At 39.9% G+C, this 13672-nt stretch overlaps 1 protein-coding gene across 1 annotated transcript; it reads left to right on the top strand.

Annotated features, from left to right (window-relative positions):
- Positions 1-255: 255 nt before the first annotated feature.
- LOC115684594 (uncharacterized) lies at positions 256-10856 on the top strand. Its single transcript, XM_030609380.2, has 13 exons — positions 256-564; positions 1949-2123; positions 3605-3688; positions 4117-4358; positions 4487-4730; positions 5348-5427; positions 6401-6485; positions 7326-7457; positions 7590-7703; positions 8128-8175; positions 9096-9180; positions 10112-10171; positions 10260-10856. Exons 1-13 carry the CDS (start codon positions 386-388, stop codon positions 10352-10354), a joined length of 1623 nt encoding a protein of 540 aa, XP_030465240.1. The 5' UTR covers positions 256-385; the 3' UTR covers positions 10355-10856.
- The last annotated feature ends 2816 nt before the right edge of the window (positions 10857-13672 follow it).

Raw genomic sequence — 13672 nt, forward strand, 5'->3', positions numbered from 1 at the left:
TCCCGCGGTAGGGGGCCCCACCTGGCCAAAATTTGCTCCAGCCTGTCATTTAGGTGGGCCCCGCAGCACCCCCGATACCCAAGCTGTTCAAAGCCCACAAGCTTTTCGGCGCCGCCCAATCACACTCGCCCACGTGTACGAGGGAGAATTTTTTTCCCCCCCTCACCCGCGGGTGTAAAAAATAAAAAAAGAAAGAAAGAAAGAAAAAAAGAATAAAAACACCCGGCGATTGCAGGTTTAGTTCACGCTTCGTTGTCACGATCACTAAAAAAGCCCAGAGGAATTTCGCAAGCCACACAGCACGACGCACCAGCGCGAAGTTTTTCACAGCGCGAGAGAGAGACAGAGAGAGAGAGGAAGAGAGAGCGAGGGGGAGGTTGGAGACATGGAGGAGGAGAATCACCGGGCGGCGGCGGCGGGGGAGGCGGAGGACAAGGCGGGGCCAATGGAGGAGGACGAGCAGGTCGGCTCGACCCTGACGATGGAGAGGGTCGCCGCCGCGAAGCAGTTCATCGAGAACCACTACCGGGCGCAGATGAAGCACATCCGGCAGCGCAAGGAGAGGTCAGGCCCGTCTCCGCGCGCGCGCGCTCTCCCGTGGCGGAATTCGCGCCCGCCGTCGGATTCCGCTGACAAATTTTTTTTTTTAAGCGTCCTCGTTTCGGTAGTTAGCTTCGATGAGGTTTGGCGCGCGCGGTTGCGGAACGACGCGGGTGAGCTGGTGAAATTTCGGCGTTTCCGCGCGAGGTCGTTTTGTTGGATTGAGGAGCTTGGGAAAATGCGCGATGCTTATCGGTTGGCATGTGACCTTTTCCTTCGGAGGAATCCGCGGGGGTTTTCGCTCGGGAATTCGGGATGCGAGCGCAAGCCTCGTTGTTTCGCGTTCCGATTGAATGCCTTGCTCTTTTCTGCGATTCTGGTGGTGTCGACGTGTTTTTTTTGTTTGGAGTTTACCTGGAAGTTGAGCTGAGGTTCCGTGTTTCTAGAATTTGATTAATGTGTGTGCATGCCCCTTTCTAAGTTGGGAATACGTGGTTAAGGTAAGCGACGGGCAGAGCATTTGTCTCGATTGGAATGCGAGTCGTCTTGGTCAGATATGGACCATTTTTGGAAATGATTGTTGAAAGTTTGAAGAAGTTTAGGAAGTTGCTCGTAGGAGGCAATTTGTTGCTCTTGGAGATGATAAAACGATAAGTGGAGCCGCCTTATGTTGAGTAGGAGTCTGTAGTAATTTAATGTGCTACGGTGGATGAGTTCAACTTTGATACTTCTGTGAATGGCATCTAGCTAAAGAAGATATGTTAGTGGCATAGAAGAAAATTATCTAGTGGTTATCTAATCTTAGGACCTTTGGATATACTACTAGAGATCGGGGGGTACCTAAAGGAACGGGTTGGTTTCCGCGTCTTAACAGTAGCATGTGGATAAGTGGGTGATGACTATTAAGCCGGGACAAGTCATGGAGTTCCTTCTCCTTACATCTGAGGTCTCTAGATGTCAGTGTTTATGTCTTCAGTGTTGCGTCCTGTTTTTATGTCGCAGATGTGCTTTTTATGCAAAAGATGCATGATAACCTTGAAAAGAAAGAGAGTTCAGAAAAGGTTGGATTTGAGAAGCTAAAGTGCGCTTTAATTGCTTGTTCATCCTTGAGATTGATTAATCTTCAGATTATGAATTTTGATGCTTTAGAAGATGAATTGTCAATGCAGTTTAATGTGATCTCTGATAAATCTTTGTTCACTTCTCATACTCAAGATGATGACCTTTCTGATGTCTCTTTCGTCATGATGTCAAGCATTCATAGATGAATGGTTACGTTCATGGCCTACTGTTCTTAAGATTGCTATAGTCATTGTTGATATACAGATACTTGGATAACTTATTCTAGAATCCAGGACTGGTGACTATTTATTTGTCTTATTTTTCTGACAAATATTATTCACTCCAGGCGCTTGGTGCTGGAAAGAAAGTTAGCCTCTTCAGATGTATCCGAAGAAGAACAGATCAATTTACTAAAGGATTTGGAACGGAAGGAGACGGAGTACATGAGACTCAAACGGCACAAGATATGTGTTGATGATTTTGAGCTGCTTACAATCATAGGAAGAGGAGCTTTTGGAGAGGTTCAATACTTGTCTTCTACATGTGCCAAGCTTCAATCATTTAAATCCACATATTTGTCTTTAAAACCTGATGCTAAGTCAAACCAATAGTATATTTTCTTCTTGAATTTCAGAAGTTGGCTTTGTATGCGCCATAGAATTATGGCTTTTTGATAGTTCACAAAATAATATAAGTTCTAGAGGAAGTTCCTTCCTAGGCAGGCCAGAATGAAACGCATCTAATGCATGCTATAATAAATTTATTAACAGGCCAGATAATTTCACATGTGGGAACATGCACTTTAAATTTGAAACAGGTGACATTAGATTCATGATCAACAGTATAGAGAAAAGGAAAAAGAATGTATCTTGAAAGGGATGTTCTTTTCCTCTACTGATGTCAATCTGTAGTAGATGTGAGATCCTCTCGGGAATATCAGTGCACCTATCGGAACAATGTGGTTGAGTGATTTGTACGTTGCTTTCCTTGAATTCCGTTCAAGTAGGGAATCATTTAGGAGATATTGAAGGAGCTATTAGGTATGGCTTTATAATGGGAAGCATCTAATTATGGAACTTTTATCGGAGATGCTGATTGTATGCAATTAGTTGCTTATCATGGAATAAAAAATAGGAGCAATGAATTTAAGTTTCAGGGATGCTTATTGTTGAGGCCCTTAAGGGATGTCTGTTAGTATCAATATAGGTCAAATGTACAGCGAGATGTTTGTTTATATTTGTCTCTTTCACAAATTAGTGAAAGCAGCAGTACGCGGCGGCAAGTGTCTTAGTCGTCAGTGCTACCCTTTTTCTTTCTACTTGCTTCATTGAGGCGGAAGCAGAACTTGTTATTGCTTTTGATGAATTTACTTGATGAAGATAAACACATCTTATGGTGCAAACTCTGATATGCACAAGTCAAGATGGGTGTATACTATTTCTGACGCTGAAGAATGTGACTTAATCTGCTGTTACTCTGGAAAAGCAATGTCAAGTAAAAAGAAGATTAGACCTCAGTTTGTGAGAACAGCACATGCTAATGGTGGGGCCTGGTATCTTGCACCTCTATTTTTTGGCTTTGTTAAAAGTAATGTCAATCTCCAGAGTCCCTTAAGGGAAAACAATGCTTTCTTGAGGTACAAGGATTCATATCGTTGCTTAGTCTCTGGCATCCATTTATTTCTTCTTTAAGCTGCAACTCAACAGGATAAAATATGGTTGCACAGGCGGCGAATGCTATAGTAATGTTTCCTTGTCATTTTTTTCTTCACTGAACTTTTAGCATCCTGAAGGAGTTTTGATTATGTTCTGCTAGTTGCTACAATCACTCTTGGATTTGGGGGTGGCAGGAAGGGGTTGGAGATGTTAGGTTTGAAAGAGATGCATGGATCCACTTAGGCAAATGTGGATATGATGACACATTAATTTCATTTAGCTCTAGGACATTTCTTTCTCCCCATTTTTTTTATTGAATGCTAAAATTAAGATGAATATGGATGCAGGTCAGACTGTGCCGTGAAAAGAAATCAGGGAACATCTATGCCATGAAGAAATTGAAGAAGTCAGAAATGCTTAGCCGAGGCCAGGTGAGATTTGAAATAGCTTGGGTAAATTTCCACATTGTTGCTTCTGTTGCGGAAAGAGTCTTCTTTTAGAGAAGGAAACACCAAGTAAAATAGCATGCCTGATCATTCAGTTTCTGTGATCTATGGATTGTCACTAGCTTGTTTCATGACATCATTGGGTAGCTAACAAGCACATCTATAAATTCCTCATTTCTTGCGTCATGGCACAGATTCCAATTGTATGGTTACCGGCCATTCAGCGAAGCTAATGCTATCGACCTTTTTCTTTTCATTTGTTCTCTAAGTGAATGAAGGTTGGGTTACGATCCATTGTTCCTGCTCCTCCGCTGGCTATGCCAGAGTAGAGAATATTATTTCTGTGTTCTCATACTTCCTGTTCTTCACCTCGAAAAGAAGTGGTAGTTACACTGATGTTTTTTGTGTTATAGGTTGAACACGTTAGAGCTGAAAGGAATTTGCTTGCAGAAGTTGCCAGCCATTTTATCGTTAAACTCTATTATTCTTTCCAAGACACCGAGTATCTATATTTAATAATGGAATATCTGCCTGGTGGTGACATGATGACTTTGCTTATGAGAGAGGAGACTTTGACGGAAACGGTGGCCAAATTTTATATTGCTCAAAGTGTTCTTGCCATAGAATCCATTCATAAGCATAATTACATTCACCGGTATTCCTTTTCCCTTTTTTCTTGCCATGGGTGACTCTTTTACTCAGTTCCTATATTAATGCAATACGTACCAATGATTTCTTAATACTGTTCGCACGTAATTTGTCTTAACCTATTTACTTCTGCAGGGATATAAAACCAGACAACCTTCTGTTGGACATTAATGGTCACATGAAGCTTTCTGATTTTGGTCTGTGCAAACCTCTTGACTGCTCAAATTTATATTCTATTGATGAAAACGAAGCCATGGAAGATGGCAATGTTGGTGAATCAATGGACATTGATGGGTGCTTTCCCGACACTAGTAGTGGGGGCCGCTGGAAAAGTCCCCTTGAGCAGCTTCAACATTGGCAAATAAATAGGAGAAAACTGGTATTGCCTAGAACTTGACTTTTTGAATTTATATGGTACTAGTGCATGGTATTAGAGTTCTTATTCTTGTTTTCATATGATGTCAAAAAAATTAATGTATCCATAAAAATGACCTTTAATTGCAGTAAGAAACGAAATCTTGCATTTTGTACATGCAAGCATTCCTGCAAGTTAAAGGTGTTCTTTCCTCTTGGCAAAAAAAGGATCAAGAAATAGCTAGACGCCTCTCTTGGGTTGTTTCTATTTGCAGCGACCTTTATTTTTAACGTTTGCTTATGCATTTGCTTTTAATGTTTGGTATTTGACTTTTATTTGATACTAAACAGCCTGATCTCGTAAATACTATGAAAATAGACTTTCAAGATAATTTGAATCAGGTGGAACTTTTCATTCATTTTGACATTGAACAATCTTTTTAAAAAATTGGAACAAATGGCTCTACGATCCCTTTGACCACTAGGTTGCACACCTTTTGTCCATCGATTGGAGGTAAATTATGTTCTGGTTCTATGTTCACGTTCTAGTCAGTCTCTCTCATTTCTTTTTATCTACAGTAATCTTGCGATCCCAGAAAATCTGTTTTATCCTATTATGATTCTAATTGCTTCTAATGATAGGCTTTTTCTACTGTTGGCACACCTGATTATATTGCCCCAGAAGTTTTGCTGAAGAAAGGATATGGCATGGAGTGCGACTGGTCAGTTGATGATTCTGTAGATACTCCACCTTGGCAATTATTTTAAATAACAGTTCTTGTTGTTTCTCTTAGGTCTCGGTACCTCTCGCCTGACTCTTTAACCATTTATTAAAAACCGTAAGCAGTTCTTTAGATGTGCATCATGAATAAACTAGCATTGATACAAACTCCATGTTATCTTAAAAAATACATCCACTTAATGCTTGCTGGAAATATAATTTCTCACAAAAGTAGAATGAGCATGCATCTTTTCTGTGCTTGTTAAATATTCCGTTCACCTCATAAAGAAGATGAACAAAAGGGTTTGCACTCTATTAATATTATTGGAAAGGTCTAGCGACAGAATGGAAGAGAAAATCATTGTAACTGACAAGGACATAATGTCTGTAATATCCTTTTATTGCAGTGACTTATGCCAGGAAGTAGCAAGTGTCATCCTCCTATTTGATTTTTGTCTTTGTCGGAGACTGTTTGGGTTTATCATTTGTCTGATGTCACATGACATGCTTAGGAGATGGTGACTTTTAAGGTGCATTGTCATAACAGTTTTATAGATTCAATGAAAGCTTAGCTGCAATGACGTGATAAGTCAAGTGAAGGGAATAGAGATTAAATTAAAGGCGTCACTGTTACATAAATAATTTCAGAGAAAAACTTGACATTGTATTTTGAAGGAAAATGTTTTGGTTGAATTTGGATTATGACTGACTATACTGAACTTGAAAGTTCTTTCTGTTTTTTGTTTTAAAAAAAAGGAACTTCTTTAATTTCCTTTGCCAGGCACAAATCAATGACTTATAGGCCTTGAAGGTATTTTCTGTTGTGTGTGAATTTGTTTCTTTCAACAATGATGCCATGAGATACCCTATATCATCTCTAAATGCATATGTAGGATTCTTCCTTTTTTATGTTAGAAATAATCTAAGTAGAACTGAGTGTCTTTGATGATTTCTCATTGATTCCCGCATTTCAGGTGGTCACTCGGTGCAATCATGTATGAGATGCTTGTTGGTTATCCTCCATTCTATGCGGATGATCCCATAATGACATGCAGAAAGGTCAACCTTCTTTCCTGATTCACATTTATAATATGCTTATTCGATGGGATTTAAGAGAAGGAAAAGGGTTTGGAAGGAATCGTTTTCAAATCATTTATCTGAAAGATCTGAAAAGGAGGGAGAAGAGAGAAAGAAGTGATTTGCACCGATCAATTTTTAGAGGAATTGGATGATGATGTGAAGGGAGAAGCATTGCAAGCTGAGGAATGGCTTCTATCACTTGTCCTCTTACTTTTTATAATAATCAGTTAAATCTCTTATTTTCCTCCTCTAATATTCCAGATCTAGTTTTTCCTGAGTTATCCCTATTGTTGGTTTTAGAGTTTTGTAGATGTAGGATGTGATTTATGTTTTCACATACAAGTAATCAGAATGCGAATACATGGACAATTTAAAACGTTTAATGAAGTCTAGTAAGTACTCACATCATTCTCCAGTGCAAAGTGTGTCTTTCCTTAAGAATGCGAATCCATCTTTCCCTTTGAAATAATTCCAACTGTTTCAGTTGCATCAGGATATGATCTGTTGAAAGAGATGTATGTCCTTGACTGTGTTACACAACAATCTCTCTTCATGTCCTCATGCACTTAGAAGATGAATGATTATGTTACAATAATAGTTGGTTAAGTATATGAAATTCGGTATACCGCATTAGGAAGAGGAACACTTTGTGAAGATGCTGAGGTTGAAAGGATGAGTCTGTCAGTTCTCTCTCTCTCTCTCTCTACAAAGGAGAGAGAGAGAGAGAGAGAGAGAGAGAGAGAGAAAGAAAGAAGGGGAGCGATTTAAATTGTTCCGTCTGTTTTAGCATTTTCAGTGATATTTTGTGCTTTTTTGTAGATTGTGCATTGGAAAAATCATTTAAAATTTCCAGAGGACACCAGATTGTCACCTGAAGCAAGGGATTTAATCTGTAGGCTTCTCTGTGATGTGGATCACAGGCTTGGTACTCGAGGGGCAGGACAGATAAAGGTATGCTGTGTTGTTGATTGATGTAGCATCACTCTAAATTACGCTAAAGTATGCTACATTAATTCGATGGTACTATTCCTTTTCTTATCACTGTTCTTGCATTTGCTTATAACTCAAAGCTGAACTGATCAGGCTCATCCTTGGTTCAAAGATATTGACTGGGATAGACTTTACGAAATGGAAGCTGCTTTTAGGCCGCAGGTCAATGGAGAACTTGATACTCAGAATTTCATGAAATTTGACGAGGTGAATGATGCTAGTGCACTTTTACGCATCTTTTATGGAGGGTCATTCTTTGTGTTTGACTATCAAATGGATTTTCATGTTACTTAAGAAGAGGTCATGACATAATGCGATTAGTCAACACACTCCATACCTTGATTTCATTGCATTTTGAGGTTAAGGCACATTCAGGAATCAGGATAAGGTTTCCAATGGCAATGTCCTTCAATGGAATGACATATTTGTTTTTTCTACTTGAGATTATTATTTTCATATCCTTCTATGAAATGATTTCGTTGATAAAATTTTCTTGGTCAATTGTCTGAGCAGCGTTTTTCGTGCTTTTTTTACCTCTCCTAGTTAACTGTGTTGTCAAAATATCTCCAGAATGACCATAGATGTTCCATGTTAACAGTCTGTTATACTAAAAATCTGACTCATTGAATAGGTGGAACCTCCTATGGCTTCAAGGACAGGATCTGGACCTTCAAGGAAGGTAAATATCGTTCGGTGATGTTTGTATTCTGCTATTATACATTCACAAGGAGAACTATCTTTCCTTTTTACTTTATAACTTTCTTTCTCAGTACTCTCTAGATTAGCTGAAAGAAAATAGCATTCAACCTTTTTGTCGAAATTACTTTACACGGACGATCCATATTGCCACTTATGTTATGTTATGGCTGACATCTTTTGAGTTCTGCTGGTAGAGGGTTGGTTTGTTTCAGCTTCTGATAAGAACTTTTTTCTTTCTTCCAGAATTTTTTAAAACGAAAAAAATTGTTTTAAATTTAGAATAGATACAAAAACAATCCAGTCTACATGTCCATGTTTGCACGTGTAAAACTTCTTAGGTGTTTTGACATGAAGTAAAAGTTGAACTTCAAAGCTCCAAGAGAACGAAATGGCAAAAAGCTATAAGTAAATTTACTCTAAACTGACCCTGGTAGTCATTCATGTCTCAGATGACATACTTAGAATGGATTGGGCTGAAATGATCTCATTGCATGGCTTATGGGTTCCTCAATGTGCAATAGATAGAGCAACGCCACGTACTGTGCTGGTCAAGATGTAGGTTATGAAGCTTTGAGCCAACTCCTGTGTTTGCTATGTAGGGATTGCCCGTGTTGACAGTTTTGGGTGAAATTCACAATATCTTTTCTCATCAGCATCATTTCATACGATTGACATAGTGCACAGAGTAAATCACACAGCTTATAAAACTTTGGTTATGTTAGGTGAATGCAGTTCTGGTAAGTTTGAAGCCGAGGTCATCCGCTAGTCTACTTGCTGTTTTACCTTCTTTTCTGCCGTTAAACGACGCTGTTGATTTGCAAATAGCTTCTTGTTTTTGGATTTCCAAACTTGCCATGACTATGTGTGAGTTGCCACCTTATGTTCTGTGGGCTCTTGCAGATGATGTTGACACCTAAGGACCTCAGTTTTGTTGGCTACACATACAAGAATTTTGAGGCACTTAAAGGGGCTTATGATCTATATGGTATGGGACTTGAGATTTTTCGATTACATTTCCTCCGTTCTGAAATTTCAGTCGCCTTAATGTCTTAATGCTATTCTACATGAAGCCTGGGCAGTATGTTATGTTCTGTGGAGTAGTTCTTATGATATTGATGAAATTGGAAATAACAATATCTGTTCAGATGCAATAAAGCTTGTTGAATGGAGTATAATAAAAAACGAGGATTTGGGGTAGTAGTGAAGCATCATCTATTGGATTTACCCCGCGCATTCGACCATGGACAACGGCATAAGTCCAATGGCACTTAAATCCCATGTATATGCCGGATGAAATTGGGAAAGATACTTGTTATTAACATGTATCATAGATAGACTGATTACTTGATTGATGGCAGGTTCCTTTGTTCTACGGCTCCTTCTACTAAATCTACATATATGAACCTGTATGTAATTTTACATACAGTAATTTTACATCACTCAATGTAAAATTTTACATGTTTAATTTTACGCTTTGGAGAGACGGTATCCATGTTTAATTTCACTAGTACCCGTATGTAATTTTACATCACTCAACGTAAAATTTCTTAGAAAGTTATAGAAAGGCAAATGATGCAGTAGCAGACAAGAGCCCCAGCCAACAATAGTTTTCGATGGCTGTTGCAGCCTTACCATTAAACCAACCTGTTTGCCTACTGTACTTTATTCCCTTCAAATCTTGCTTTTTGATTGAATGTCTCTCCCTATACATGACTGTTTTGGTAAGCAAAAAATGAGAGAAGACGCCGAAGGGCAGGAAATATGACCTGATCTTGACATTTCTTTGGGTTCTTGTAACTATGTGACTAATGTAATGTCTCATATCGATTCTGCTAAATGCCCATACATGCCATGTTCTTCTCTATGATTCTCAATGGCCTTATGCTCATGTTTTCTATTTGTTGGCTGTGGAGTAGTCCAATCTGACACGAAAAGGAGTTCATCACCTGCACGGTCATCCACTGACTCATTCCACAGTATGACCTCACCATCTTCACTTAACGTAATTTTTATGCTTTCCAATTGATGAATGGCAAGTTGATTTGATCATATGCAAACTTTCAGGTGACCCCGGGGTGGGCTGTTCAACTGTCGAGTTGACCTCTGACAGTCCAGAAAAGCAGATGCTTGCGTCGCAAGGGGACACGATGTCACAGTGAAGAGCGGCCAACTCCATAGATCAGCTTACATGACAGACGATCCAGATCCTCGCTGCGAGGCGAGGGGTGCACCTGCTTATTTTTCAGTCAGGTTTCGCCCCAAGCTTCATTACTAATAACATTGACTGCCTGGATATCCCGCAGAACTCAAGCCGATGTATAGTAATATTGGAAATCTTAGGCGACAGTTAAAAAGTGTCTGTATGTGTCGGTCGGTAGCCTGTTACATTTGAAGTTTTGCATCGATGTAGGAATTTTTCGGTACTTATCAGCTGTCCAGACTACCCAGGTTGGCAGGGCTAAGACTTGCCTTCACTTGTGGTGGGTTGGGCCTCGTTCCGTTTCTCTTGCTTGTTCCTAGCCTTGTAAGAGGTACCTGTAATTGCTCTACACTTGTGTCGAGCCGCGGATGGATTAGTGGCGATTGGGAACTGCTATTTGAATAGGAAATGAAGTGTTATTTTAAGAGCGAGGAAACCAATCCTGGTCACCTCTCTTATAACCAAGTATTTGCAGCCGGAACTCGGTCTCTGGACATTTTTTAACTTCTCCTCATGATCATATGTTGTGAATCTGCTGCTACTTTTTCGTTCTGAACTTCTCTGGTCGGACTTTGGAGATTAAATAGGAAATGATGTTCGAGTATTTGTTCCCAGCAGCCATCTATGTTCGTTAATATCTAAAATAGCATTAGTGACCCCCATTATCCAGCAATTTCTTGTCGACGACCGCCTAGAGGCGTCGATTTCGCTCGGTGAATACAGAAAAGAGTTATCCTCGGAGCCCAAGTAGTCTGGTGTATTTTGCTCCACAATCGTACTATCACAGCACGGGCAAGGAATTGCCTGGAAACAAACGCAAAACCGGACCAATGGATCTTCGGATATGTCGAGGCCGACCAATCGAGACTCATCCCTATTCGTGGCAAGCGCTGCTAAGCTCGAAACCTGTCCAGTCCTCCACCATTTGAGCTAGCTGGGAGCTAGCTGGGTCACGGAGGTGCGCCTTTTCGGTGCCGCATTAGCCCAAGCTAACGAAGTCGCAAATTCACCGCATCAGTTCGACCGTGCAAAGGAAAAGGATCATCTACTTCTCAGAACCAACTTTCATTCACCGTAAGCATCAACCACACACTTGCTACATTGGAACGAGGCGATTCGACAAATGTCACCGCCCGATTTTGTCTGGCCCGGCGAGAAACTATCTGTGGAAGAACCTTCTGCCTGATAATTATTTGCACCATGGCAACATTTTGCTGACAAGTGTCCGATCCAGCTGTCCTAATCGAGATGATATTTCGGGCATTGAAAAGCACATTGCGTTTGCGTCTCTTCTAGAAAAAAGCCATCAAAACATCAGATTAGTCAAATTCCACGTTCCCCGAAGTATGCACGCTTTTTTTCCAGAGGTTCGGCCAGAAACGAAAGAGCGTGTGTTTAAGGAGCCCTTGACAAGTGTTCCAAGAAAAGATTCCGTCACATCTCATCTCGCCCCTTAATATTAATTATTGACTTCGTTCCTTAGGGTTTTGCTTACATATGCAAATCAACTCAAACTGACGATAAGATCGGCCTTCTCTCCTCTCTCTCTCTCTCTCTCTCTCTCTCTCTCTCAATAAAAAACCCCGTCAACGTGTGCTTTCGGTCCCGAATTATCGAATGCTTTTCTTAATAAATAGGAATTTTGTTAATAAATAGGAATAATCACACGAACATTCTTTTAACTTTAATTCAATATGCAATATGATCCTTAAACTTTTAATTTATTCGATATAATCCTTAAACTTTAACTCAGTGTATAATGCGATCCCAAAACTTTTGATCTGTTCAAATTAATTTCCGAGCTATAACGTTTTCATGAAAATGTACCAAAAATTTAGAGATAATATTGAACAAGTTAAAATTTATGAACTATATTGAACAAATTAAAAATTCGAGAATCACATCGCATGTTGAGCTAAAATTCAGGGACTATTCGTGTCATTTTTCTTAACAAATTGTTGCCGGAACGCTCGCGTTTAGAAAGAGAGAGGCATTGTTTTTGTGAATGGAATTGATTGGTTGGGGGGCGGGTTGGTCAAAAATGGAAACGCAAGAAGAAGAAGAAGAAGAAGAAGAGATCTGAAATTCGCTTCCGAGGTGGGAACTACACACGTGGCGACGACCCAGAGCTGAGATGAGCGGTCAGGCTTCCCCGGGCACGAAAGTCAAGGAGCGCCCAAAAAAGATCTCTCTCTCTCTCTTTTTTCTTTGTCAACTTCGAGAGAGAAAGAAAGAGAGAAAGAGATTTATTCATTTTTATTATTTGGTGTCGGTTTTTTTTTATTTTATTTTTTGGTTGCAAAGTTTTGAGGAAGTTGAGGTGTCAGTGCAATGTACCTAACCCTAAACTAACTTTTGGTGTCGATGATCCACACGTCACTTTGGCTACCCACCCGGATCCCCCCCGGATGGATTTGTCTCCCCAACGTGCCACTCCCTCAATGGCCCGTCTCTCTCTCTCTCTCTCTCTCTGCAAAATTTCCCACGGCAAAGCCACGAAGCATGACTAGATTTTAGATCCGATCTCAATTCTACCTCCTAAGAAAAAATCACAAATTTTCACTATTATCCCGAAATCCGCTCCCACGTTAAAGAATCGCTGCCGGTTTCCTTGAAATTATTAGCGTCGGGGCTAGTAGGAGATTTTGTTATCTTGAAAACCTGCATCTTTGCCAATACTCTCTATTTCGTATAAAGCAACATCAATCTCTCGTTGTCGAGAATTTTGAAAAAACCAGAAGCCATTTCCAAGAGGGCGATGGATTTTCGAGACTAGAGTGAAAGTTGGCGGTTCGTTTAGTTTGGTGCAGAATTGAGATCGAACTTAAAATTAGGTATTTATTGGGGGGATTACGCCGTCTATTTCATTGTGCCCCCTCCATTAGTAACTTGGGAATTTTCACCTCTTGCGCCTCCGATTGATCACATTATCAAAGCTTCGATATTAGGCCATGTGGGACCCGCATGATCTCCCGAGCTCAAGCAACGAATCATCTCTAATATGATCCACGAGGATCTCGTATTGTTATTCTCATTTCAATGAAATATTAATTAAGAGGAAGGAAATTTGGTCGCATTATCTGAGGACCGACCGAATATCTTATTAATACATTTCGATTCGTGAGGTGTTTCGAAAGCTTATCTGTCTTTATGTAATGTAAATGAAATTTTTAATGATAAAAAAGGGAAAATATATTTTCCTTGTGGAGTTCCTTTTTCTCACTGACATTAAATTTTTTGAAAAAGAAAAATATCTTCTCAAGATTTTCAAATGCCT

This window comes from Syzygium oleosum, unplaced genomic scaffold (assembly GCF_021117445.2).
Source record: "Syzygium oleosum isolate NSW1041296 unplaced genomic scaffold, Sole_v2.1 Sole_v2.04, whole genome shotgun sequence".
NCBI classification, from domain to species: Eukaryota; Viridiplantae; Streptophyta; class Magnoliopsida; order Myrtales; family Myrtaceae; genus Syzygium; species Syzygium oleosum.